This window comes from Vitis riparia, chromosome 19 (genome assembly GCF_004353265.1).
Source record: "Vitis riparia cultivar Riparia Gloire de Montpellier isolate 1030 chromosome 19, EGFV_Vit.rip_1.0, whole genome shotgun sequence".
NCBI classification, from domain to species: Eukaryota; Viridiplantae; Streptophyta; class Magnoliopsida; order Vitales; family Vitaceae; genus Vitis; species Vitis riparia.
In genome coordinates this window covers 2832905-2860675 of record NC_048449.1, presented here as the reverse complement: position 1 = coordinate 2860675, position 27771 = coordinate 2832905, and the positions used below count along the sequence as shown (strand labels likewise).

At 36.8% G+C, this 27771-nt stretch overlaps 2 protein-coding genes across 4 annotated transcripts in view; one reads left to right on the top strand and one right to left on the bottom strand.

Moving 5' to 3' along the window:
* The window catches only part of LOC117909411 (germinal center kinase 1), a 28911-nt gene extending 13145 nt beyond the window's left edge, over nt 1-15766 (top strand). Inside the window, exons 4-22 of one of the 3 annotated variants that reach the window (XM_034823448.1) lie at nt 781-808; nt 896-1018; nt 7555-7666; nt 7824-7861; nt 7992-8045; nt 9280-9348; nt 9696-9812; nt 9947-10015; nt 11729-11808; nt 12141-12269; nt 12340-12610; nt 13340-13432; nt 13546-13713; nt 14127-14257; nt 14375-14513; nt 14702-14826; nt 14945-15127; nt 15423-15503; nt 15627-15766. In XM_034823448.1, coding sequence (XP_034679339.1) covers nt 781-808; nt 896-1018; nt 7555-7666; nt 7824-7861; nt 7992-8045; nt 9280-9348; nt 9696-9812; nt 9947-10015; nt 11729-11808; nt 12141-12269; nt 12340-12610; nt 13340-13432; nt 13546-13713; nt 14127-14257; nt 14375-14513; nt 14702-14826; nt 14945-15127; nt 15423-15462 — 1969 coding nt within the window. In that variant the 3' untranslated portion in view covers nt 15463-15503; nt 15627-15766. Of the gene's footprint in view, nt 1-780; nt 809-895; nt 1019-7554; nt 7667-7823; nt 7862-7991; nt 8046-9279; nt 9349-9695; nt 9813-9946; nt 10016-11728; nt 11809-12140; nt 12270-12339; nt 12611-13339; nt 13433-13545; nt 13714-14126; nt 14258-14374; nt 14514-14701; nt 14827-14944; nt 15128-15422 lie in introns of all 3 variants that reach the window. The other 2 variants (XM_034823449.1, XM_034823447.1) reach the window with 2 other exon arrangements.
* A 126-nt stretch (nt 15767-15892) lies between these two features.
* Nucleotides 15893-27522, bottom strand: LOC117909412 (PRA1 family protein H). Its single transcript, XM_034823451.1, has 4 exons — nt 27079-27522; nt 25970-26106; nt 16465-16536; nt 15893-16378 (listed from the first exon to the last, which is right to left on the bottom strand). Exons 1-4 carry the CDS (start codon nt 27504-27506, stop codon nt 16314-16316), a joined length of 702 nt encoding a protein of 233 aa, XP_034679342.1. The 5' UTR covers nt 27507-27522; the 3' UTR covers nt 15893-16313.
* Between the last annotated feature and the right edge of the window lie 249 nt (nt 27523-27771).

Here is a 27771-nt window from a genome sequence, read left to right as displayed (position 1 = left end):
CACCCTTACTCTGAACAAGACCCCACCCAATTTACAAAATCAATCAAAGGCATTGAGCCTTCTCTTATGTACATGCTAACCCATGTTGAAAGATTACAAAGGAACAAATGTTTTAATTTTTAGATTAGCCTGTTTCTTGTTTGTCCAAAAAATGCAAAGCGGAGTGGCTCTACCTACTTTTTTCCCTTTTTTCCCCTACAAAGGAACCATGCCAACTTAACAGAGTATCTTTCACTGAAGAAGAAATCACCCAAACTACACTGAGCAGCTCTGCATGAATAAGTTCCTTCTGTTTCAACTTTCTTGATGCTGTATCTTCTTCATGGTTAATGTACAATTTTAGAAACATATAACTGCATGATTAGTCGAATGACATCCTACCATTATTGTTAAAGGCCTCAAATTTACTGTGTTAGCTTTTAAGATTGTGCAAAGGTGTTTTAAACTAATCCTTCCTTCTTGTATTTAAATTTCCTGAAGAGTTTGTGCTTCCTGGGATTTTGGAAATTGAAATCAGTCAGAAAGAAACAAATTCTTCTCCTATCTTGAATAAGTTTCTCATTATTTTCAGAATTTAAAAAATTATGTTTTTCTGCATTCTATTTATGATTTTTAGATATGCCTAAGCCTTGGTTCCTGAATGATTGTTTTGCTGGACATTTCTATCTGCAAATAAGCTCTTCAGTGGAATTTTTGACATGCTTGTGTGTATTCAATGTTTACTTCACCCTTGCTTTATGATTTACTTCTAAAGCTGGCTTTGGAATTTTTCTTCAACAGAGAAGATGAAATTGAGGACATTCAGAAGGTATTTTCCAGAGTCTTGATCAATTACCAGTAAATGAATCTACCACACAAATGATTAGGTTGCTTATCTAAATTCTTTTTCTTCCAGGAAATCTCAGTTTTATCACAATGTCGATCTCCATATATTACCGAGTACTATGGTTCTTATCTGCACCAAACCAAACTATGGATAATAATGGAATACATGGCTGGCGGTTCTGTTGCTGACCTAGTGGGTTACTTTTCTTGACTTTCTTCTACATATTAAATGCATGAACCTCATAACCATTTCATTTCATGGATCAGTATTAAGGAGGAATAAATCATTTCTCATTTATTCCCCTTGTGCTAACAATGTTATATAAGCCTTCTATCAGATTTCTTCATGTGATAAAATATTTCTATTACTTTGGTAAAAGAATCATCATTTGGTTCATTTAAATGCTTATTACCTGCTAAATGGATTAAGATTTCTGTGGAGGAATCCAGTTAGCTGGGAGGCAGAAGTATATGCTTAAGAAAATCCTTCATAGACAGTGTCACTGATATACCAGTTTTAAATGGTGTATTTGTCATTAAGCCTCTTATCTCCAAGGCTCTACTCCTCGAAGCTATTTGCATATCATAATATCTCTTCGAAATTTTTTCCCCATTTAGAGTTTTTTTTTTTTTTTTTTTGGTTTTTTTTATATGTTTATTATTTGTTTGCATTATTTGTGCCTTTTATATTTGCTTTGACTCATTTTTACTGCAATTTTTCCATTAAAAAAAGGAAGCAAAAAAGAAAGAATTAGGATCAATAAAATTATGCCACTTTTTAAATTCAGATACTAAGAACCCATTTGTTTGCTTTCTCCTGTCTGTTTCTTGAGGACATGGAAATGGTAAATAAGCCAACAAAAAACATGTTGAGTGAACGACTTTTTGTTTTCATTATTTAAAGCAGTTCCAAAACCAAGTTTCATAATTCTTTATGCCATATTTGACATTACAACTACTGCACCATCATCACAGCCAGCAGCAACACCACTCTGCCTTTGCCATTGCTGCCATCACCTCCACCAATACACTGCTGCTGCTGCTACCACTTTCAGCACCACCACCGTCACTGCTGCTGCTTCATCGCATCTGCCGAAAATTTCCTCATACTGCTGTTTCCAGCAGCGCTACTGCTGCACTCTGCTGATGCCATTGTCACCGTCACGCTCCATCGCTGCCATCACTGAGCCTAGGACTACCACCACCTCCACCACTGCCAACCGCCTCAACTGCCGTTAGCACCTCCTCCACTACCACCCTTACACCACTAGTGGCACTGCTACCTTATTCCCATCATCATTTCTTACAACTCTATTTTCCAAAAGTCTAAATTTGATTTTTTTTTTTTTTTAGTGTCTGAGTTTTTTCTTCCTTTTCAATAGTGGATGAGCATAACCACCAATCGTATTTCCGTTGCCTAAAATGTAGAAACAAAATGAAGACAACTTCTTTCCCATTTTGTAAAACAAAAAAATTTGCAGAATAACTTAATACGATCTTAGTTACCAAGTATCAATGCTCTTTTGCACTTGTCCTGGTGTATAAAAGCTTCAAATCTCAAAAACTAATTTAAGATTTCAGTTTGCCATCTAGGAACTGTGTTCTTTTAAGGTTTATCCATGTCTTCCAATTTATATTTGCGTTTTTTTTTTCTTTTTTTTGAAAAACCTAATTCATTAGTTTATAGGCCAAGTATTCCTCCAATCCTTCCCACCAACAAGCAGATGTGGTCTTGGCTTGTGAGTCCAGGAGGAAAGATTATTACACATGGATTAATAATAAAACATAATGGCTATTGACTGGAAGCAGAAGCAAAATCCTCATAAAGAATGAGGTTAATAACGCTCTGAAACCAGAAATTGTGGAGAAATGTGGCCTTTACTTCTGTGGGAAGCATTAGACAGTAAAAAAGGTTCATTTGTTAGTGAAATTATGAGTTTGAAAGGGGGCATCAATGGAGAAAGGCAGTGGTTGATAAAGATAGAGAATGCTCAAATATCAGAATTTAGATATGATTAATTCTTGCTCACATGGGGAGTTGGGGATGATTAGTAAGGGGTGATATTTCACCAAGAAAGGCATTTTGTTCTAGAATACGATGCTAGTGAACAAGATGATACCAACTAATTGTAGAAGCAACGGAACGACTTGGTTTTGAGACTTAAAACTGCAGTCCTGACTTTTCCGTTAAAAATTTCTTTTGTTGCATTCCTTGTTTCATTTCCTACATTTTTCATATGTTTCTTTTATTATTATGAATTCAGACACGATTTCTCTTATTATTTTGCATGTTTTCATGGTTTTCGGCGGCTTATAACAGATATAATGTTCCAATTACATTTCTTGCACTCCCTTTCTGTAACTGTGTGAGGGCTAAATGTTGTCTGTGTTTTGATATTACTGTCTGTGGCATATAATGCTTAGCCTATGATCTCTTTCTATTTTTCTGTAATTGTCTTGTTCAGTTTGCAATTTTCCATTGGCATTGCATAGAAAAATGAAGGAACATAAAGGAGAAATGGAATTGGTACGGTTAGTCGTCTTGTAGACCTTTTTCCCCAGCCACCATTTTTTTCATTTCATAAAAAATTGAAAACCATTTTCCCCATTGTCTCCAAGAAGTTCTGCCTGACCAGTCTCTGCCCATTAACCCAGTCAAGGTAGACACAAATCCTATTTTATGTGGTTTGATTCTCTTCTGGTGTGAGAATATGTGGCTCCTTTACCCCAGATTTAAAAATACAGATTGTGAGTAGTGGAGAGTATATCAAGCTGATGGGTGGCAAGGCCTTAGGCATGTGCAAAAATTTCTAGAAGCAAAACTTTGGAATAAAGTCACTTTTGCAGCCACAAAAGGGACAAAAAGTCTATTCTTAGGGATACTGGAAAGTGGATACTTTGGAAGGTTCAGGAGGTTTGTCTGAAATCTCTTAGGGCCAAGAGGAAGTTGTAGCAAGGAAAAATTCTGCTGAAGGAAGAAGTGTCTTGGAGAAAAAAAATCTAGGATAAAATAGGTGAAGGAAGGAGATTGTCACTCTAAATTCTTCAATAGAGTGGCTAAATATAGCAGAGACCCTTGGTTTTTATTTTGTTCTTGTTTTTTCTTTTGGGAAACTTTATTGAAGCCATAAGGGCCAGTGGAGGATTGAGGGGTTAAGATTGGTTCCCTATTTTCAAGCAAAGGGCTAGCTGATTAGAGCAACCTTTTATAAAAGAAGAAATAAAAGAGGCTGTTTTTAGGTCCAGATGGTTTTTCCTTAGGTTTCTTTCAGGGATGTCAGTTCAGTATGAAAGGAATTTATTGGATCTTTTCTCTGTTTTTCATAATAGCAGGGTTCTTAACACAAGGATCAACACAACCTTCATTGCAATGGTTCCTAACAACGCTTCTGCCAATAGGGTTGATTATTTTAGGCTTATTAGCTTGGTCACTATTCTGTACAAGATCATGGCTAAGGTGCTCCCTAAGCGTCTCTTGGCTTTGTTACAAGAAATGATTGCATCTTTGCAGGGAGCTTTTTTGGAAACGACAACTATTGGATGTAGTATTAATAGAAAACTATTTTGGTGTTTGAAAATTTCAGATTTGGAGGAATGGTTTCAAAAGTAACTTCGATGAAGCCCATGATCATGTATATTGAGATGAATTTCATCTTACTTAGAAGTAGTCTCCATTCTAGTTAGAGATCTTGGATTTTGGAATGCAACTTTTTTGTGTTAGTCAATGGGTGTGCAAAAGGATGGATTAAGGCCTCAAAGGAAATTATGTGAGGAGATTGACCCAGTTTCTCCCTTTCTTTTTGATATGTAGGTTGTAGGATAGGGGCTTGCTTGAATATTTTCAAGTGGGTTGATGGCATGTTAGAGTGTGACATCTCCAATGGATGTAAAAAAATGAGGAGCAGTCTGATCAAAAGCTGAAATGTTCTTTCCTTAGTAACAACCCTTTAGCATGCTGGAGATTCCTAAGAGCCTTAAGGGAAGGTTATGGGGTGGGTCTTTGGAAATGATGCTGGTGGACCATGCCATATTACACTCCTTTATGTACATGTTTTTGGAGTGGGTCATAGTGCATTTAGGGTCTAGCACGTTGGCTTTATTTGTCTTTATTGATTGGTTAAGCTGTAAGTGAGGCGAGGGCGTTGTTTTTTGTGTATCACTTTTTTTTTTGGCCTTGTATACATCGTGTATGCATGAGGCGCTTTTAATACAATTGCTCTTACCTATAAAATAAAATGGGTTAGGTTGTACATAAAAGAAGGTTTAATGCCTATAGATTGGTTGGGATCATGCTAAGAGAGTTGTTTTTTGTGTTCTCTTTTTTGTGGCATTGCCTTTTGGTGCCTGTTGGATTCATCCTGTGTACTTTGGTATATTGCTTTTTTGCCATGAAAAGAAAGGGAGAGACATCTACAATTCATGGATGGTGCTGCTAGATATGATAAGAGGATATTCATATTAGGAGACTTATTCTATTAGCCTTTGCAAGGTGCCCAGGCTTAAGGTAAATTTAAGTAAAAACACTTTATCTATAATTAATATCAACCTCTATTGTCTCAATAAATTAGCCATAGATTTAGGTTGCAGTATTACTGATTGGACTCTCTCTGATCTGAGTCTTCATTTCGTGGAAATTCAATAGCTCCTATGTTTTGGGATCTAATCTTAGGAAGCATCTTTAAGAGATTAGATGGGTAGAAGAAGGCCTACCTGTCTGTTGCAGGTAAAAGCACTCTTGGTCAATCAAGTTTAGGTCATTTCCTTCTTATTTCCTTTTAGTCTTCAAGATTTCAATTAATATTGTTTCTAGAATTAAGAGGATTCAGTGGAGTTTTCAGTTGTTGTGATCAGGAAGGAGAGAAAAGATCGTTTGATAGGCAGGAATAATGTCTACAGGCCAAAAGTTGGAGGAGACTAGGTATTGGTAGGAGTTCCTTGAATGATAAAGCCCTCTTAGGTAAGAGGTTGTGGAGTTTTCCTATGGAAAGTGATGCTCTTTGGTATAAGGTTATTATAGTCGTTTGAGGAAGATATTTCGTGGAAACATCAACTCCTGCACTTCCAATTTCCCAACATCTATCCGCTTATCAGGTCTAGGGATTCCGCCATCTCTATTGTTTTAGACCATTCTTCTCCTTCCATGTGATGGAATCTTGATTTTCAATGAAATTTGACCAACCAAGAAGGTGAAGGTCTTTCGATGTTGTTGCATTCTCTGTTATCTATATATCTATCACCTTTAGTGGCATATGGTAGTCTAGTTGGTTAAGGCGAACACTGGGAAGCGTGGTCCAGTAAGTGGCACATGCTCCTGGGTTCAAATCTTGTCACTGATGATACCTTGAATGTATCCGATGCAGGTTGTTGCAGGGTAGTCAACACCATGAGGTTTAGGTCCTCATAGAGAGTCCTAAGGGCTCAACCATAAAAGGTTCCTCAGTTATTTTTTTTAAAAAAAAAAAACTATATATCCATCACCTTTGTTCTGGATATCAGAATTTTGGTCCTTGACCTCTATTGGTGTTTGTCCGCCCATACTTACCTTTTGGTTTGGCCAAATCTAGGGAAACCAGTCACTTTTCTCCTAGTTAATTCATATGGAAATTCAGCGCTTCATCTAAGATGAGAGCCTCGCTTGGCTTATGGCTAATAAAAGGGTCAAAGACTTATGATCTCTTACAACAAAGGCCTCATAAAGCCCTTAGACCTGAGTGGTGAGTGATGTATTTGAATAGTAGTGAATCAGTAGATCACCTCTTTTCTTTGCTATCCAGTCGTTATGGGGTAGACTTTTCAGAGCTGCTGGTTTGGCAGGGGGGGCCTCCTAGAGAGGTAGCAGATATGATGGCTTTGCTTTTTGTGGGTTTGAAGAAAATGGGAGGCATAGAACACTTTACTGCATGGCTAGGCTTGCTTTCCTGTGGGTGATTTGGTTGGAGAGAGATGCTGTGATCTTCAAGGATAGATGGAGTTTGTTGGAGACAGTTTAGAATGTGGTGTACTCTCTCTCTTCCCTCTGGGTATTAGTAGCTCCAGGACTCTCAGGCTCCTGCTTAAATGCAATAATCCTGGATTAGAGAGCTGCTTGTTCTGAGAGAAGGCCACATTAGTGCATTTTGAACTGGTTCTCCCACCTCCTCCTTTGAGCTGTTTGAATCTCAACTTTGTCAGATGTTCTGTGGGCAATCCTGGACAGATAGGAATTGATGGAGTATTTCGAGATCATAAGAGTGGAGTGGTTAGAGGTTTTCCCAATGCCTACTTGGTGCTAGCTTTGTAGGAACTTGGCAGGTTTGACTTAGGCTTACACTTTGGGTTTCAGCATATCAGTGTGAAGGGTGATTCAGCAATAATTATTGCTTGCATTTGTCAGAGGAAGAGAGGTCCTGGAAAGTTGGACTTCTTGTTGCATAGGATTTCATATTTTTCTTCAATGCTGGGGATTTCCTTTGTGGGGTTTCCATGTTTGGCCAACCAGTTGGCGGATTCTTTGGCTGGGATAGGACTGCTAGTTTAGAAATTTTGGTCTCTTGTTTGGCTGTTTTTGGGGACTCTTTTCTCCCTTTTTCATTCTGCTTTGAAGGATGACTCATCCTTCCCACACTTTTTTAATTCATGATGCAATGAAATCTTTGTTTCTGTTGAAAAAACATGTTGTGATGACATTTACACTTTTTTGGCACAATCCCAGGTAAATCATTTGCCTTAATAGAAAATTTTATTTTGCAGATCCAATCTGGTCAACCACTGGATGAAATGTCTATAGCTTGCATTTTACGTGATCTACTCCATGCAATTGAGTATCTCCATAATGAAGGAAAAATTCACAGAGATATCAAAGGTATTGTCATCAAATGGACCCTTTGTTAACTCAAGTATCTTTGCTTGAAATAGTGTCTTTTGATTTGCTGTTTTTAATAATTTCTCTAATTAGAGCTTTTCTTTCTTCTTGTAAACTATTTTGGTGGAATGACAACATTGATATTATAAATTTGCAGCGGCAAACATTTTGTTGACTGAGAATGGCGATGTTAAGGTAATCCTTGATGCTCAAATAATCCTTTGCACCAAATCTAACTCATTGGAAGAATGCTATACATAATATGGATGAGCATGCGTGCTCTTCTTTCTGGTTTCTGAATTTTATGTTTCTGACCTTGTAACAGGTTGCAGATTTTGGCGTTTCTGCACAATTAACAAGGACAATCTCAAGGAGGAAGGTACTATTTTTTCCAATTTCTAAGGGTTAATTTTTTATCAAATATGTGGAGATGGTTTATTGACTATGCTTTCTGCCTTTCTTTGCTTTATTTGGTTACAATATAGCTTAAGCTCACCCAGTGATAAACCTGTTTGTTTACTTGTGTCGAGTTCCTTCACTTGGTCTCTCTCTCTCTCTTTATATATATACATTGGCACAACCATCATCCCTTGAAAGATTTGTTCTATAATTTTATTTTTTATAAATAAGAGAATGTATTAAAGAGTGCAATTAATGCACAAGAATACACAAGACGTATACAATGAGCACCAAAAAGCAAAACAAAAAAGAGGGAAAACAAAAAAATACTCCTTCCATCAACAAAAAGCCAACCAATCTATAAAATCAACCAAAAGCGTAGTGCCTGCACTTATATACACCTTAACCCACAGAGACAGACTGTTTAAGAAATCACTTATGATCTTTGATCTGACATCTCCTCACTTCCAAAACATCTTCAGTTTCTTTCCTTCCAGATAGTCCAGAAAATACATAATAGAGCGGCTCTGCAAGCCTTCTTGCATCTTCTACCTACAAAATTATATCCTATTCTTGTTCTATAATTATATCCCATTCCTGTAAGAGTCTTCTGCAGATTGTTGTGTATCTTGTAACAGGTTCTACATTGAACAGTATATGTAAATTTGCTTGTCCCTTTGGACCCTAGCAGCCACCAATCCCATAAACAATTGGTTCTATGATTATATCTTGTTCTCATAAATCAATATGATATCTAGAAGTATATAATTTTTTTATAAAAACGATATATATATATATATTATATATATATATATATATATATATATTATTATAGCATTTAGAAGTATACATATATATTTATAGTTGTAAGAAATATGTCACTTTTCTAATTAGTTGAGATTACGACATTTTAATTTCTAATTTTTCATCAGCACAAAGCTTATACTGTTGTAAAATTTTTGTAATGAAAAATTTCCCAGCTGCCACTAGATGGCAAATCAACTTTCTTGTTTCTTTGCTGATGGATATTGTGACACTTATGGCTATGCCATTCTGCAGCTTTATGCCATTAGCCCCAACAACTCACATCACTCCTGTTGCATCGCCATTTGTGGCTAGGAACCAATGAACATGTCTAAAAGTTGAATGGATGGAATGCCTCTTACTTCATTTCATGATATATATTTTTACACTAATGTGTTTAACAATGACAGACATTTGTAGGAACACCATTCTGGATGGCTCCAGAGGTAATTCAGAATTCAGAAGGATATAATGAAAAGGTATCTATACAGATGCTTTCTCTCTCTCCCTCTGTGTGTGTGTGTGTGCACGCTTGTCTATATATATATAATTGTGGGGAGTTCAATCATATTTTGATCAGATTTTTTGTAATTGAGGGGAGGATTCTTTATCCTTCTCATGTTTTCTTTAACAATCTCTTTTTTCTAATAAAAAAAGATATATAAATATAAGATATATGTATTTTTGTTTTGGGGTTGTGTTTGGCTTGGTTTTGTTGGGCAGTTGTGAGGTGGTCAGTATTTGTGTTTCTCCTTTTTTGCCATGTTTTGTCCATTTGGTGCTTCCTCCCACTTCTGATATTATTGGGCCATGAACAATGATGCAGGCGGATATTTGGTCTCTGGGAATAACTGCAATTGAGATGGCAAAAGGGGAGCCTCCACTTGCAGATCTCCATCCAATGAGAGTGCTTTTTATAATACCTCGAGAAAATCCGCCTCAGGTTTGCCAATCATTCCTTGATGTCATACTTACTAATTTTCTTGCCAATTGATCTTGAATAATGAGAGTCATTTACCAGATGGAAAATTATTCTCCATAGTTCTAAAGGATAGATACTTTGTGTTTGTTGTGCAGCTGGATGAGCATTTTTCTCGCCCCATGAAGGAATTTGTTTCATTGTGTTTAAAGAAGGTTCCTGCTGAGGTAAGTACCCTCCAAATAGCTCACTTCTGTTTGATTTTCTTGTTATTTTAAATATTCTGGTGTGTGGATAAGAAACTGATTGACTGTATAGACATCCCTACTTCTGACAATATCATTTTTAAGATATTGTTTGGTTTGACTTTTATCTGTCTGTCTACTAGTCTAGAATAGAATGGCTTTGTTTTATCATGGAGATTATGCATCATTCTGAAGTATGGACTCTTGAATATTTCTATGTGGAGGAATATATAAAGTGAACATTTGTGATAACTCACCATAGATATAATACCCAATTGCCTTTTGAATTGACCTCCATGAGAACAAAATTAACTCAATTAATACATCTACCTACTAAATCAACCTGGATCCACGATGTTTCATACACACACATTGAGAATTTGTATTTTTGGATTAACCCTTTATATGACTTGTTCTGTGCTATTATTTTCCCTCTAGTTAAAAAAAAAAATTGAAGCAATGAAATTTGTCATAGAATGGTGGATCTATACTCATACTCCATTTGGATTATCACTTAAAAAAGGAGACAAGAGAATGAATTAGAGGAGAACATAAAGGACAAGAAACATTTTCTTCAGGTTGTTTATGTAGAATAGGTGGAGAAAAAGTGATAGAAGAGTGGGTGGGCCCCATCCAAACTCTTTTTAAAGCGCACTTTTAACTTAATAAAAAAATGTTGAACATTTTCTTCAGGTTGTTTATGTAGAATAAGTGGAGAAAAAGTAATAGAAGAGTAGCTTGGCCCCATCCAAGCCCTTTTTAAAGCTCACTTTTAACTTTATAAAAAAATGTTGCACTCAACTTTCTTTGTAAGTTCTCTGAATCATCTCATTTTTTGTGGATTTGTAGGGATTTATTTCTCTTATCATCCTATTTCTTTTCTTTTCTTCGATGTCGACAAACCAAATTGCAGAACTTGAGTAGATTTTTTTAACTTCTTTTTTCTTTTCTCTTTTGTTCTTTTCTCTTGTTTCTTTCCAAGTGAAGTACTAATAGAATTAGTTCAGGCCTGCCGCCTGTGATATAAGGATTCTTCTCTTAATGACTGAGGCGCATCATTGTGCCATGTCTTTGATATTTGATTCCTAAGAGTTGACTCTATATTGTAAGACTCTTTAAAAACATGCTTCATGTCTTGCAACTCATATACTGAGTGAGTGATCATGGCTAAAGCCTTGAAATGTCTTGTATTTTGAAATGTACACCTCTCACACTGAGGATGGGAAGTGAAGTTTGCTTCTTAGATTTGTCATGTAAGTTTTATAATTTGTTTAAATTGGCATGTTATTTGATACTATATGATACATCCACAGTTTTGAATAATCATTTGAAGCTATATATATAATTAAGAAATGTGCTAATGCATATTTGAAGGGATTAAAAGTTAATACATGCTTTCTTTAACCACCTAGTGGCTGTATTAGTATCAAAATATATTATATGAGATGCTTGAGAACGGATTGCTGTCTGTTCATTTTTTTCTCTATTTGTTTTATTTTCTTAATTTTTAATCTTTTTGGATTTCCTGATGTACATGCCTTGTATCTTGAAACATATGCTTTCTCTCACTGGAAACCTAGTGATTTCTTGTTCCTGCCTCTTTAGGGTGGCGACATGATACTCCATTATTAGCTTAATCATCATTATGCACTGTAAATCTACTTATGCTGTACTTCTTTGTCTCTTTAATTTCAGAGGCCAAGTGCCAAGGAACTTCTAAAGCACCGCTTTATTAGGAATGCAAGGAAAAGTCCAAGGCTTTTGGAGAGAATAAGGTGCACTACGTTGCTACTACCTGTTCAATTCTATTTATAATTTATTTTAGAAACTTCTGGTATACTTCTTTTTTTTGGTGAGCATTTGTGTAAGAAGGATCTTGAAGTAGGCCTGCGTTCACAGATATAAGGTGTCTAAAGGGAATATAAGACACACTGAACCATGATGCAGGATTAGTTCATAGAGCACTGTATGGCATCCAGATCTGTTAGTGTATTTATCACTTTAGGAAAGGGGATACAATAAGAGTGCCACTACAGAAAAATGCTAAAATAGGAGTGTCTACGTGGATTAGTGTGATGATGACATCCTGCTTTTACCATCTTGATAGAGAGCGCCCAAAATACCAAATAAAGGACGATGCAGAAACCCCCAGGAATGGTCCTAAAGCTATTGGGGAAGGATCTGACACTGTGAAGGTGACAAGAGATTCAAGGGGTGAGGAAACTGTTCGAGCCAGGTGGGTTTATCTGAACTAATGCTTTACTCATTTCATAGTTGGTTTTTGACTAATTAGGTCAAATATACAGTAGTCAGGGAAAAACCCTGAGAAATGCTGGATGGGATTTCAGCCTTGGTGGCTCACAGAGTACAGGAACCGTTCGAAGTGTCATAAGACCACCTCAGGCTAGAGAAAGGAAACCAGAGGTTTCATATCAGGCTCCCTCAAGAAAAACTGCAGACAGTAACAACCATCTATTGTTTGCATCTGGAAGTGGACGTTATGAATCATCAGAAATTTTTCTTGGAAAAGAGGCTAGGGATGCTTACTACGATGAACAAGACAATTCCCATGAAGATGTAAGACTCTCTCTCTCTCTCTCATACACATGGTTTCTTGCAGGAATTGTAACCTACATCCCAGTTGCTACCTCCAAAAGTAGCTGTGGATTTGAATTTGTAAAAACTAATTAAAGACGAAGAGCAATGGACTTAAATTTCTCTTCCCTTCTGTTCTAGTAGACCAGGAAATGGTTGCTATATTGATCTAATGAAAAAAGTGGGAATGAGGACTATGTCGTTATGAAGTGGGAACTTCAGATAATCTTATATGTACAATTAGGAAAAGGTAATATGCTTTAAGAATGAGTCAAAGTAGTTCTTACCTTGATCTTTACACTGTCAAAAATCAGTCAGATCCATGCATTACATTTTTGTGCCCTGATATGCTTCAATGAAGTTGGGTTTTAGATGATCATTACTCATCTCAGTAGGCACAATAGAGTTAACTCAATTGTTTAACTTAAATTTGAAAAAATGGAAAATTTTACACCATATATTTTTTTTATTTATCTGCTTCTGACTGGGCAAATTTGACAAGTTCTAAGTTCATTAGTTCATATTCATCAAAATTTGAAAGAGCTAGATGAAACTATGGTTAAACAGCCTAACTCAAAATTTAGCTGTCTCAAGCTAAATCAAGGATATGTTTTTATCAAGAGATATTTTTTTGAACTTTTAAAGACAGTGGCATATATGGACTTCATGTGCTTGTATCTATTTCTGAAGTTTGAAGTGCTTGATTTACAGGACGAATTGTCTGTGAGTGGATCAGGAACTGTTGTTGTACGATCTCCAAGAGGATATCAGTCATCTATTCCTTTTAGTGATCAAAGTAGTCTGGTATGTGACTGTGTTGTTCATATGATAAAAATATAATACTTAGTAAATGAAGTTTCTATATCTTTTGTGCGGTGCTAGCCCTTGACTTGATTGCATTTTTACATGCCATGTAGTCTAGCAATACATATGCTTCTCTTGAAGATGCTTCTACCAGTGGCACTGTTGTTATTCGTAGTCATCATGATGATTCTGATTCTCCTCGAACGCCAAAGTCCAGATTGGGAATCCAAGAAAGGACATCAACTGCCCCACCTGAAGATAGTGCAATAAACCTTGCTGAGGTTAGACATTGATTTTTTTCATCAGATCCAATTAACTCGATTAACTCAATATAATTTAATAACTTTAAATTGTTCATATGATGTGACGGATCTTCCTTGATTCTTTGTGACATGATAATTTTTTTCTTATTAAATCCAGTATTACATTTCATGAGATTTTAATTTTTCTCCCAATAAGATCATGGCCTTTGCCCCACTCAATTCCATCCTTAATTTTTCTCCTAGTATGATTCTGATAATTTTGTTTATTTTTTTTTTTGTGTTTACCACTAGATTCCAGTCTTGTTTTTTTATTTCCTGATTTATTCCAAAATTTTGAAATTGGTCCTGCCCTTGAATAATTCCCTAATCCTAATTGTGTGAATTGGCTTACTTGTTCTAAGATGTTCTGTTTCGGCTGGTATGTTATTCAGGCAAAGGCTGCTATGCAAGGAGGCTTGAGGAAAGGAAATGCTCGGGAGAGGTCTGTATTGGGCAAGGTCAACAAAGATGAGCAGGAAAAAAGAAAAACAGAGCAAATAACAAGCAGCTCTGATTCTTCCAGGTAAATTTTACAGTTGGTATGTTTTTATTTTCTGGGTTTTTTCCCCGCAGGAAAAAAGAAAAAGAAAAAAAAGCAGGGTTTAAATGTTACCATTTCTAAAAGGCAACACTCCTCCAGACATTCTCGTGAGTACTATGATGCACCAAAAGCATTTGCAAGGTCGCGCCAATCAAGTGATGATGATGAAAGTGCAAGAGCTGCTGTATTGTCATCATCTAAGGCATTATCAATTTTGTTCATTCCTTCATTAAAAGAGGTGAGTACATGCCAAGTTATATGGTGCATAAGAATCCATCCTTTAGTTTGATGCTCAGATGCAGTATGCTTCCATAGCATGAATACCAGTGCATACATTTTTAGCATGTTCATGAAGTGACCTTTGGTCAAGCATGGCTTCAACCCACAATGCTTCACTTCTCATGGTTGTCAATGTATATAATGTAGGCCGGCCTTGATGATTCAAAAGGGGCAATTGGTCATGCAGTGGCAAATGCACTCATAAATATGGAGCGCACAAAGCCTGGGTCCTGTGAAGTTCTTGTCAGCAAGTTACTTCAACACTTGGCTAGGTTCACAAGTCCTTTCATAATCTCACTTTTTTTTTTTTTTGGTTCTTTTCAATCTAGTACATGAGAAATGCATCTGATGTTTAGTTTAAATAACTGAAGTAGAAAAAAATCTGTGCAGTTCAAAGGAATCTTCATTGAAAGACCTTCAGGAGCTGGCAACTCGCGTCTTCACCAAGGGCAAGACAGCTCCTGAAGAAGCAGAAAATGCAAATGCAGAAGCCGATAACAGGAAAAGACAACAGAACAAGGAACTTAACTCGAATCCCAATCTAAGCCCACTTGCAAGGTTCCTCCTCTCAAGGTTTGTGGATCGATTCCTTTTCCAATCATACCTCATTTTGATTTATAGATACAAAGAAAACCTAACTTCATAGAACAAACATTGGCCATAATGTGTCACAAAAATTTCAAGATAAACCAATAGCTAGAGAGTTTCATAATGTTCTTACCCATAAAAGAATTTCAAATTCTATGATTTCTTCATTAAAGCTATTAGGCGATAAAGATCTATTAGGCAGTAGAACAATTTCAGATTTGAAGCACTTTAAATATCAAATATGCCTTGCTCATGAAATGGATAAGCATGTGTTATGCAGATGGCAAGGCCAAGTTTCAAGGGATCTGAGCCCAGCTTAAAGACGATGCCGGAAAAGGATTTGTTACACCTTCCCTTTATAGTGTGTTTTCTGTTTATGCATTTGTTTTTGATTCAATGTACATAACATTATAAGCAACATGTATTTTTTCACCCTTCTGATCCTGACATTACTATTTTTTCCCCTTACATTTTTTGTTTGTAGCAGCTGCAGCATTGCTGTATGATTAGCAGGTTGCTTTTATTATGGTAAAAATGTAATATTAATAACCCTAATTGTATTTATTAATAAGTATCATCTCACCAGAATTTTGCTGGTATAATGCCTAGAGTTAGATTTTTTCACATTGAACCCATCTATTTTACGAGCATTTTCCCATTTTACTCTTGTAGCGTGCTATTTTAAAGACGAATGTTGTCAGCTGCAAGCTTTTATGGAAGAAGCTATGAATTGTTTGAGATCAATAAGAATTGAGAATTGACCAAAGAGCTGAAACTGATGTTCAAATAGTCCTGTCTTACATTAAACTACCAACTACAAGCTAAGGTTTATGAAGTGAACAAATACAATTTTTGTCAGCAGACAACAGTTCTAGCAGATGACCGATTCCTGCCTTGGGCCACGAAAAATCTTCCATGAGAGAACTAATCAACACTACTGGATAAAGATCCACCCCCATGAAACATTTTGATCCATAACTCTTACAAATGGCACGAATGTTTGTACAAGAGAAAGGTGGAAGCAAAATTGACCTTGCCTCTCTGCATCGTTGGTTTTTTTTGGTAGGCAAACAAGAAAAAAGAGAATAAAGCTGAGGAAAAGAAGGGGATGTAACCTAAGTATACAGTGAGTATACAGGCTTGTTTTCCTGTACATCGATGAAACCTAATTCTACCTTGCCGGGGTAGGTTGCTTTGCAGGAGTCAGCTTCCGAAATGAGGCATGTAAAATCATCACTACAAAAGGATTTGGAAATGGAGAAATAAATCATTGGAAGAAAGGAAGCCAAAAGAAAAACACTTAAAGAAAGCCCTGAAGTTACCTGCATAACTGACACCAAGAGCACAGAAGAGTGCAAATTGAACGTTGGAGCAGAAGAGAACGACTGCAGTTGCTGCAGCCATGAAAAATAGTCAATATTACAACAAATAACCCAGTTTCAAAATTTAGACAAATCAAAAGTACTTAATTTCCAGCTTTTAAATTGATATTGTGTTCAATCTGTGAGTTATATCCCTAGTAGTCATTGTCTAGGAGATTGCCTGGTCATTTCTCAAGGTTGATAGCTCAAGTGCCTCGAACAGTCCCAGCAATGAACTTTGCATATTGAGAAATTACAGCATTTTACGTAGTTAGAAAAATAACTCCAAATGAATCACCCATACTTTTACTTTTGTCAGAAAAAGTGAATCAAAACTTTAATTCATTATTTCCAATAAACGCACCACTTGAGGAAACACCTTCACCAACCTCCTATGTTGTATGGGACATGAACATCCATTGTAATAGAGATTACTGTTATGGAAGTGGAAGGTCTGAAACTAATTTCTTGTGATGGATGGAAGCAACATGTTATGCAGCAATAGTGAAGACAAATTAATCCACAAAAAGGGATAAATGAGGTTTTAAGGCGATTCAACCAATTATGCTTGTATCTAAAAATAAAATAAATTAATCCTCTATACTAACAAAAAACATCATAGAGGAAAGAGAATGGAAAATACAAAATTTGAACCTGAAATAATCACATGTTTCTACACTACTACTATTTCCGTCCTCAACCCAAGCACCAGATGTCTCCTATGTCTTCTTCACATGTCTACTTACTCGGTATAGCTTCTATAGACACAATCCATCTCATTACTTTTGTCTTTATGACCTAGGAATATCTAAAGTGATCCTCTTAACACATTTTTATTCTGCAATGAAACTTATTTCTGTAAGGAAAAATCAATACAAGAATCTCTTATATGATATTCACTTTAAAAAGGAATTCTCATAAAATTATCAATTGAACAATATTATGAATTTGAAACACCTTCCAACAATTACCTCAAAAATCTCAACTGTCAAAATGCTTTCACTACATAATGGCTAAAGATTGAAATTCCCTTCAGTGTTTAATACTCTCTCTACAATATTCGCAATCAAGGTTATAACAAATGACCCATCAAGGCAATGTCTAGGTACGTCAATGACCAGCAAACATGTCTCAAAGTTTTCCAATACCAATGGAAGGTTCTGTCACATTATTAGAAATTATAGAAACACTCAAGGCATCCTATATATAGACAAAAGATCCATTATGAAAGGAATTTAAGGATCTTTGAACATAGGAAGAGGTCCAGGAGTCAAGTACTGAGGAAGGAAAACCATAAATACATGACCCCTCCGACTATGTATTTGGCAAGCCTAGGATCTAACTTCAGATCTCATTGAATTGATACGGTTGAGTTGATACATTTTGACGATCTCATCATTTCCTTGGTGTCATTTGGCTTGTGATTTCTCAAAAAAATTTTATACTTGTTAAACATACTTTGCTATTAAGATATTTGTATTTAGTGATGTTCAGGTAGTGGCCAAAGAGCTCCAATTTTTCTAGTTTTGACAATTTCTGGCCAAGCTAGCTATGTAATTGTTTGAATCAAATCCAACCCTGGAGACTTTATGCCATGAAGCAAGGCAATGTTGGAAGATTTGAAATAAAAAGGCAACTGGTTGGCAAGCAAATGAGTTTAGTTAGTATTTGCACTACATTAAAGTTGCACCTAAATTGTTTCTTTCTTCTTTTTTTTCCCAGAAACAAACTATTCATTGACATGAATTTTAAGTAGAAGCAAAGAATGAAAAATCCTCCAAAATAAAAGGATGATAAATAAATAAAAAGGAAAAATCTAACAAGATCAGCAAGATAGCTATATTTTACAATGCACAACTTGAGGCCAGAAGAAATACCCTACAAAAGAAATCATATGTTGGCTCCACATTTAGCTAAATGATTTGCAATCTCGCTAGCTAAATCAAGGATTTGACAAAGGCACATGTCGTATTTCCAAGGACCTCTCTCAAACTTGGACACGCATGAGATCACTACAGCAGAATCTTCCCCTACCAAAAAAATTGGAAAGAACCAAAGCCTTGGCCTACAAAAAGACCTCCAAAAGAGTTAAAATCCCTGCCTCAATAACTGAATCCCCTCCTGCCAATTTAGAGAAGGCTCTCAACACTATACCATAATGATCCATAATCACACCTCCAATTTCCAGCTAGCTGGGGTTACCTAGAGCACAGCCATCAAAGTTTAACTCAATAAATGGACTTCTCTATTGTCAGTCATAGCACACCAATCAAAGAAATCTTTCATTGACATAATTCAATCAAGATAAGTTGTTGGATCTCATTTTCCATAAAATTCAGCAGCTTCAAGGTGTACCATTTTCCTCACATCATCATCTTGCTCAAAGATTTTGAAACTCTCTACATCAACTCCTAGACAAATGTCTCTAATTTTGCCCCTTCTTCAATTTCCCATCATTAAATTGCATTATTCTTCAAGTGGTCTATCGGGTGATTGTCCGAATTGATGGTTTATAGCCTCATCTTCAATTGGTTGTTTTTCTTGACTCTTTTTTAACAACTTCATAATCTCATTAAAATTGCTATTTAGTTATATTACAACATTTTGATGGGATTGTTGCGTGGCAAAAATTTCCTCTAAGCGTGAGACTCGATTGCTTTATTTTAGGTCAAACTCTTAGAAAGCCTTACCAAGACTAAAATGTTTCCTACTTTTTCATTTTATCTTTATCTTTCCCATATTTTATTTTCTTTTCCCATTTTCATAATTTTATTCTCGTTCCTCTCCTTAAATCCTAAAAGATTGAAGCTCTAGCTCACCTTATTTGATTGTTAATGTCCTACATTACTTGTGTTTCACCTAAATGAATATTTGATAAGAGTTTCCACACATTCATTTTCACTTATGTGAATGAATTTATTTCAATACTGTTTTTCATCACCACATATTTTGAATATAGTTATTGAAGTATGTTAGTGGCAAGGAATTGATGTAAGGGGCAGTGCTAGTTACAAGTTGGCTACTAAGATGAAGGAAATAAAAAAGAAGCTGAAAGTCTGGAATAGGGAAGTCTTCGGTAAGCTGGAGAGCAACAAATCTGAAGCCTTGCAGCAGGTGGATTTCTGGGATAGGGAGGAAGAGGAGAGAGTTCTGACAGTGGAGGAATCAGAGCTGAAGAATGAGGCTAAAGAAAATTACAGAAAATGGGTGATGATGGAGGAAACCCACTGGAGACAGCTTTCGAGGGAAATATGGCTAAAGGAGGGGGATAGAAACACGGGGTTCTTTCATCGTATGGCAAGTGCTCACCGTAGGAATAATTCTCTGGAGAGAATTAAGATCAATGGGGAGTGGCTTCTAGAGGAGCAGGAAATTAGGGAAGGAATAGCTAATGCGTTTAAAAATTTTCTCTCAGAAGATACGGGGTGGAAGGCGGATATTGGGGGAATTCAGCTTGATCAGATCAGCCTTCAAGAGGCTGAGAATCTGGAGAGGCCCTTTTCAGAGGATGAAATCCATGCGGCCCTGATGGAGATGAATGGGGATAAAGCCCCTGGCCCGGATGGCTTTACCCTGGCCTTTTGGCAAAGCTGTTGGGAGTTTATCAAGGAGGAGATTCTAGAAATGTTCAAGGAATTCTACGAGCATAGCTCTTTTCTCAAGAGCCTTAACAATACTTTTCTGGTGTTGATTCCCAAGAAAAGTGGGGCTGAGGACCTTGGAGACTTTAGACCCATTAGTCTTCTGGGGGGGTTGTACAAGTTATTGGCTAAAGCGCTAGCTAACAGACTGAAGATAGTGGTTGGAAAGGTGGTCTCTACCTCTCAGAATGCCTTTGTGAGGGGAAGACAAATATTAGACGCCTCCTTAATTGCAAATGAAGTGATAGACTCGTGGCAGAAACGAAAAGAAAAGGGTCTTATTTGTAAGTTGGATATAGAAAAAGCTTATGATAGTATCAACTGGAAGTTTCTGTTGAAGGTGTTGCAAAAAATGGGCTTTGGGCCTAAGTGGGTGGGGTGGATGTGGAGTTGCCTATCCTCAGCCAAATTTTCAGTACTGGTTAATGGTGTGCCTGCAGGTTTCTTTCCTAGCACTAAAGGTCTTAGACAAGGAGATCCCCTATCTCCTTATCTCTTTGTGATGGGGATGGAAGTGTTAGATGTTCTTATTAGGAGAGCCGTGGAGGGGGGTTTCTTATCAGGGTGCAGTATAAGGGGCGGCAGTGAACCCCCTCTGAGTATCTCTCACCTGTTCTTTGCTGACGATACAATCATATTCTGTGAGGCCAGAAAGGAGCATCTAACCCATTTAAGTTGGATTTTATTCTGGTTTGAAGCGGCGTCAGGCCTAAGGATTAATCTAGCCAAGAGTGAAATTATTCCAGTTGGGGAAGTGGTGGAGATGGAGGAGTTGGCTGTGGAGCTAGGTTGCAGGGTGGGGTCCTTACCTTCTCAGTACTTGGGTCTTCCCTTAGGGGCTCCTAATAAAGCGCCTTATATATGGGATGGGGTGGAAGAGAGAGTCAGAAGGAGATTAGCTCTTTGGAAACGGCAATATATTTCTAAAGGGGGAAGGGTCACTTTAATAAAGAGCACTTTGGCTAGCATGCCAATCTACCAGATGTCTATCTTCAGAATGCCCAAGATTGTTGCTAGAAGACTGGAGAAAGTGCAAAGGGATTTCTTGTGGGGAGGGGGAAATATGGAGGGGAAAATTCACTTGGTGAATTGGAAGGCGGTATGCACAGATAAGGATAAAGGAGGACTAGGCCTTAGGAAGCTAGTTTTGTTGAACAAAGCCTTGCTTGGCAAGTGGATATGGAGATTTGCTTGTGACAAAGATAATCTTTGGAAACAAGTGATCAAGGTGAAGTATGGGCATGAGGATTTTGGGTGGAGGCCAAAGAAGGCTAATGGGGCAGTGGGAGTAGGGGTGTGGAAAGAGATTTGGAAAGAAGCAGATTGGTGTTGGAATAACATGACGTTCAGAGCAGGGAAGGGCAACATGATCAGATTCTGGACAGATGTGTGGTGTACAGAGTTAGCGTTGTCCCAATGCTTTCCTCATCTCTTTGGTATGACGGCTCAAAGGAATGCAACGGTAGAGGAAATGTGGGATCAGAATTCGGGACAAGGAAATTGGAATCTGATTTTCTTGCGGGATTTCAATGATTGGGAGATGGAGTTGGTTGGGGATTTTCTACATATTTTGAGGGGTCACAAGCCCTCTCTGGAGGAAGATTCAGTCCTGTGGAGGAAAGGAAAAAGAGGTCAGTTCAGGGTTAAGGAAGCTTATAGATTGTTGGTGAGGTCTGTTGATACAGATTTTCCTTCTAGGAGCATTTGGGTGGCAAGGGTGCCAACTAAAGTTGCTTTTTTTGCATGGGAGGCGACTTGGGGCAAGGTGCTCACTTTGGATAGACTTCAAAGAAGAGGGATTCAACTTCCAAATCGTTGCTTCCTGTGTGAATGCGAGGAAGAAAGTGTAAATCATATCCTTATACATTGTACAGTGGTTAGAGCTCTATGGGATATTGTTTTTGGTTTAGTTGATGTGAAATGGGTTTTTCCAGAAAGTGTAAAGGAGGTCTTAGCTAGCTGGAGGGGCTCGTTTGTGGGAAAGAAAAGGAAAAAGATTTGGGACGCCATTCCATTGTGTATTTTTTGGACGGTGTGGAAGGAGAGGAATAGATTAGCTTTTAGGGGAGGTGTGTTGAATGTGCAGAAATTAAAGAATTTTTTTGTTTGTAATCTGTGGAGTTGGGCCAAATTGTATGTAGGTGAGGAGGCGTTCTCCCTTATAGGGTTCCTAGAGTGGATAGCTTCCATTTAAAGGGAGGTGATTTCTTTTGTTGTTGTTTTTTGAGGCCTTAGCTGCCTTGTATACTCCCTGTATACCTTGTGGCGTTGTGCCTTTTGAATGAATATCCTTTACTTATCAAAAAAAAAAAAGTATGTTAATGGGGTAATCTTAAAAATAATAATAATAAAAAAAACAACAAGAAATAATACATATACCCATTAGCCCCTAGCCTAACCATCCCCCACTTACAAAAAGGCACATCCTAGTAAAAACACATCAAAATCTAATTCAAGATAAGAAACTGATTTTAAATAAATAAAAAAAAAACACTTCAAACTAAAATTTTAGCTAAAGGAAAAAGAATTTAATGTTAAAAACAATTTTGAATTTCAATGCATGTAAGACAAACTTATATGCAATTTTTATGCAGTACAAATGCCCAATAACCTCTCATGAACATATCAATCACTTGTTGCAGCCTTTTGATTTCAAATCTTTCAATCTTGCCTTGACTCAAAAGTGCTAGCTTAGTTAGAAATTGCTAACACTAAAAAAATATATTTTTTTTGATAAATAAAACTAAATGCATTAAAAAATAAAAACGCCACAAGGACGCTCTAAAGTACACAAGACATAGGCAAAAAGCGCCTAATAGCACACAAACAAGAAAAAGAACCCCAACAACAACCCCCTCCCTTAACCAAAACCAAGCCACTCAATAAAATCAGGTAAAGACAAAGAATCAATCTCTATATACTATTTAGCTAACACTAAAAAAATATTAACACCCTTTTTGGAAGTAAAAGCATCTACTAATTGAGCTACAAGTGGGGACTAATTTCCAAGGAGTTTTTTAGAGTTCTTTTTAGCATTATTTTGTAGTACTATAGTTCACCCTGCCTCCTAGTTAGGAGAATGATGGACATAAAGGCTAAGTGGTTTCTTTGCTAAGTGGTATTCTAAAGTTTAATTTTGACACATGATCCTAGACAATTTGGGTCAGACTAACATAGGATCATAAAGGCAAGATTATTTGTGTAGGGTTGTGGAAAGCTATTAGGAAGGAGTGGAATTATTTGAGTGGCAAGTTGGCCTACCAAGTGGGTAATGGGCGGAGAGTGAGATTCTAGATGAGTGGTGTGGAGATGAACCACTTTGTAAGTCCTTCCCTTCCTTGTTTACCCTTTCTTCGTTCAAGGAAGCTTGGGTCTCAGATGTTTGGAACCCTGAAGGTGATTAGGGGAGGAGGGGGGAGCGTTTTCTACAAAAGATCCAAGCTTTTAAGGTGCACAAGGATGTGGAAGATAGAGTGATTTGAATAGCTTCGAGGTGTGGGACCTTTTTGGTCAAATCTCTTTATTCTATCTTGGAGCCCTGAGATTCTCCTTTGTTCCCTAGTGGTAGTGTTTGGAGATCAAGCGCACTTCACAAGGTGGCTTTCTTTGCTTGGGAGGCTTCTTGGGGGGAAGTCTTAAACTCTGGACCAACTTCAAAGGAGGGGACACTTTTTGGCAAATAGGTATTTTCTTTGTCTCTTTAAAGCAGAGATGGTTGATCACCTTCTTCACTGTGCAAAGACTCGAGTTCTTTGAAATTTTTTTTCTCCCTCTTTGGTATGTCTTGGATTCTTGTTCAGTGAAGGCTACTCTTTTTGGGTGGCATGGGTTGTTTGTGGGTAAAGCTCGTAAAAAGACTTGGCAAGCGGCACCCTTATGTATATTTTGAACAGTATGGAAGGAAAAGAATTTGTTAGTGTTTGGGAACGAGGAGCTTTCGCTCCATAGATTGAAAAATTCTTTTGTATGTAACCTGTGGTCTTGATTTAGGGTATTTGTAGATTTGAGCCATTTTTTGCGTTTAAGCTTCATTGATTGATTAGGCTCTAAGTAAGGGCAGGTGATTTTTTTGTTTCTATCCCTTCCCCTTTGTGTTGAGCTTTTTTGCTTCTTTTGTATACTTTTTGAATACTCCGAGGGCATTGTTTTTTGTGTCCCCTATTTTCTTATCAATATAGATATATATATATATATATATATATATATATATATATATATATATATATATATATATTTGAGTTTTCTCAAAGAAAGCTAGTTCTGGAATAGCTAATGCAGCAAAGGCACTTTGTTCTACTTTAAGGTCTTGAAATTGCAAGAGTTTGGTATCACTAATATCCCAGTGGAGGGGAATTCGGTGATGGATTTTTCTTAGGTGGCTAACAATTGGATATGGTCTTAGCAATACAACCACTGGATGCAAAGGATTGAGGATCTTAGCAAGGGGTTGAGTTGCAAGATCGGCAAACTAGGAAGCTAACGAGATAGCCAAGAAACAAGCCTTTCGCTTGTTGACTTTGTTAGGGATATCATGCCCCATTAGTTTTTGGTAATATGTCACCTTAGGAGTGGGAAGGAAAAAACTTTACACTATGAAAACTTTTGTTTCTCTCTTTTACTTTTATTCATGTCTATTTTCTTTTCTTTTCTTTTCTTTTTTTCATAAGGATTTCTCCTCCTACATTGGATTATCCAAATTTCTTTTATCTAATCCAATACAAGTATCATTTCTTAGATAAACACCAACCCAAACAACTTCACACTCCTAAATGTATTTCATTTGAAATCATACAAATAATAGCATAGGACACACAACTTCTTTCTTCTTTTTGGTCGAGTCAAAGGATAACTAATCTTTCTTTGTATATTTTTGTGCAATTCAATCAAACAAATTGTTTGTTTAAATATAAAACATATGTAATACAGGGCACAAAAAGAGCACCTCAACACCAAAGTTCCAAATAAGACAGCTGAAAAAAGAAACCAATCCTTCATAATGCCCCTACATTGTAGTGTGTGGTAGTACAAACCAAACTATTTGAAGTGGCAATGAATTTTTATTTTTCTTTATTTTGATTTGCATCACATTTGAATATATATTTTTTTTCAAAAGCAATTGGCATCAGTCTCTCCAACCCATGTAATTTAATATTAGGATTTCAAAAATTAAATCCTTTCGATTCTATTTTTCCCCAAATAAAGAATTAATGTCATTTAATTACAAAAACATATATCAAGAAGAATGAACTATCCTTCACAAAAAAAACACAACATGACCAAAAAGAAGAAAACCTTGTCGAAAGGAAAACAAACTAAGGAGGAGCTAGAAGCAATAATTACAAGAAACCCTTCAAAATAAAACATCCCAGCAACTAAAAGCCCAGCTTAGTGGTCAACAAGGTTAAAAATAATTATTAAAAAAAATTCCCTACAAAAGTTTCAATCGATGAGGTACTTGCTTAATTAGATAATTTGCTATCACTTTTATCATTTTCCCAAAAGCTAATTGCTTTTGAGGAATGACTGCAAGATGTCTTCTCGCATTGAAGTGCATTAAAAAGTTTCTAATATCAATTGTTAGCTTTAAAATTTGAATGGGCTGTAGAGTGGGAAACACCAGTGTCATTTAATGAACCTCACTATGCAAAGCTATGACAAGAAATTCTTCTTGGGCAGCTCATATGTCAGAGGCTGTCCAAACAATATTTTTATGGCCATATACAGTAATTTTGAGTAAGCTACGTATGAGCCAATACTCCTTCCCATGATACAGAAACATGTATGTATTGTCAACCAAGAAGTGTCAAAAGGGAACAATAACTCACCACATTGGACAGTGTGAATCAAAGCTTGCCGAACAACAGGGTATCGATCCACTCTCCATTTATCACTGCAAAACCTGAGCAGATCCCAAAGTGCCAAACTTGAAATCAACCCAACTAGAGCAATGGGCATCTGATACCTATAACCAGAGATGACCAACACCAACAGTTATACCCAAATAAGAAGCAAAAAAAATTCTTTTAACTGCAATAAAGATTTGAAAAACGACAGAAAGAAAGAAAGAAAGAAAGAAACCACCTAGATAGTAACCATCTCCCTTTTTTATAGGATAGATACTATCTTTTGAAATATGGCCACTTCAAAAGAAGCTGGCCTCCACATTACTTAGTCTATTGCATGGCATTTTAAGAGGGCAAAACATCATACAAATTTTCATATCTTCCACTTAGCACTTGACTACCCAAAACCTTTATTTATAAGGATACTCCTAACCCATACCCTATATTGGTTGGAAAGGAAACTGAGGAAACGAAAGGAGAAGATGAGAAAACATACTTTGAATTGTGTGCTTCATTTTATTTGATTCCCAAGATTCTCACCCATCTTGATTTAGACAGATAATAGTTACATTAGAAACATTTGAGTGCAGGATTTTTACTTATTTTTCTCTTAGCTCCAAATGCTTATAAACATGAACTTAAAAAATACATTTCTCTGTCCTTTTCCTACGTTTACCCAGAAACCAAACTGAAAGTAATTTTTGAATTTCAATTTTTTTCTAAAACAAAATCTCCACTCAACTAGTCCTAATTCAACTACCTCATTTTTCTCTTCTTCCCTTTCCTTGAAAACTAAAACAACAATAAACACTGAGATTCAGACCTACCATTTCTTTTCTCTTTCCTAGGTTTTCCTAGCAACCAAATTGAAACCAAAATATTTTCAGAATCTCAAGCTTTTTAACTAAAAACAAAACTCCCCACTCAAATATTCGTAATTCAGCTACTTCACATTTGTGTTTCTATTTCCTCGACAAAAAATATTAAAAAAACCAACACTAATACCCCAAGTTTTTCTATTTTACTCAGCAACCAACCAAAGGACAAATTTCAGTATGCTGAGGAACAGAAAGAGAATAGTGGTCTCTTACAATGAACAGGCGAAGCAGATAATGAACAGAGTCGCGTAGTTCCGAGCATAGCGCTTGACGTTCTCGTGGACCCTTAGGCGAGCCTGGGACGACGACGATGGAAAGGAATAGGAGTCGCAGAAACCCACGAAAGCGAGGGTCCAGGAGGGGGTGGGGCCGGAGAAGTCATCGGAGGTGAGCTTGGAGAAGGGGTTGAGAGTGAAGAGGGAGAGTAGGGTTCCGAGGTGGGACAAGATTGAGACAAAAAAGAACGAATTGGAGGGGATTGAGGCGGTGGTGGAGGACGAGTCGCCGCCGGAGGAGAGACGGTGGAGATCGGAGGTTCGCTGGTCGACGACTTCGAGGTAGCCGGTGTCCCGGAGCCATGTCTCGAAGGCAGCGTCCGGGACGCTCAGAGATAAGGGGTTCGATGAAAACGCCATGGGCATTACACTATTTCCGCGGTGCCACCCCACTGCTCTTATTTTTGCGGGCTTTTTAATATAAATAATAAAATTAATATACATTATATTTAATTTTTTATATGTAAAATAAATTTAATATTAAAATTATTTTTATAAACTTTTTTTTATTTCAAATGAATTTAATATTTTAATTTTTTATTTAGTAATGGAAAAAAGTATTAGAGCGAGTATAAACATACGAAAAGTTCAACGTGTAAATAAATGAGATTAAAATATAATTTAATGGGAT

Excerpts from the sequence above, each read along its gene's own strand:
- LOC117909412 (XM_034823451.1), bottom strand. The coding sequence starts at position 27,506 with ATGCCCATGGCGTTTTCATCGAACCCCTTATCTCTGAGCGTCCCGGAC. Across the intron at positions 26,107-27,078 it reads ATCTGCTTCGCCTGTTCATT|GTATCAGATGCCCATTGCTC; the intron begins GTAAGAGACCAC and ends CTCTGGTTATAG. Across the intron at positions 16,537-25,969 it reads GATTCACACTGTCCAATGTG|CAACTGCAGTCGTTCTCTTC; the intron begins GTGAGTTATTGT and ends TCATGGCTGCAG.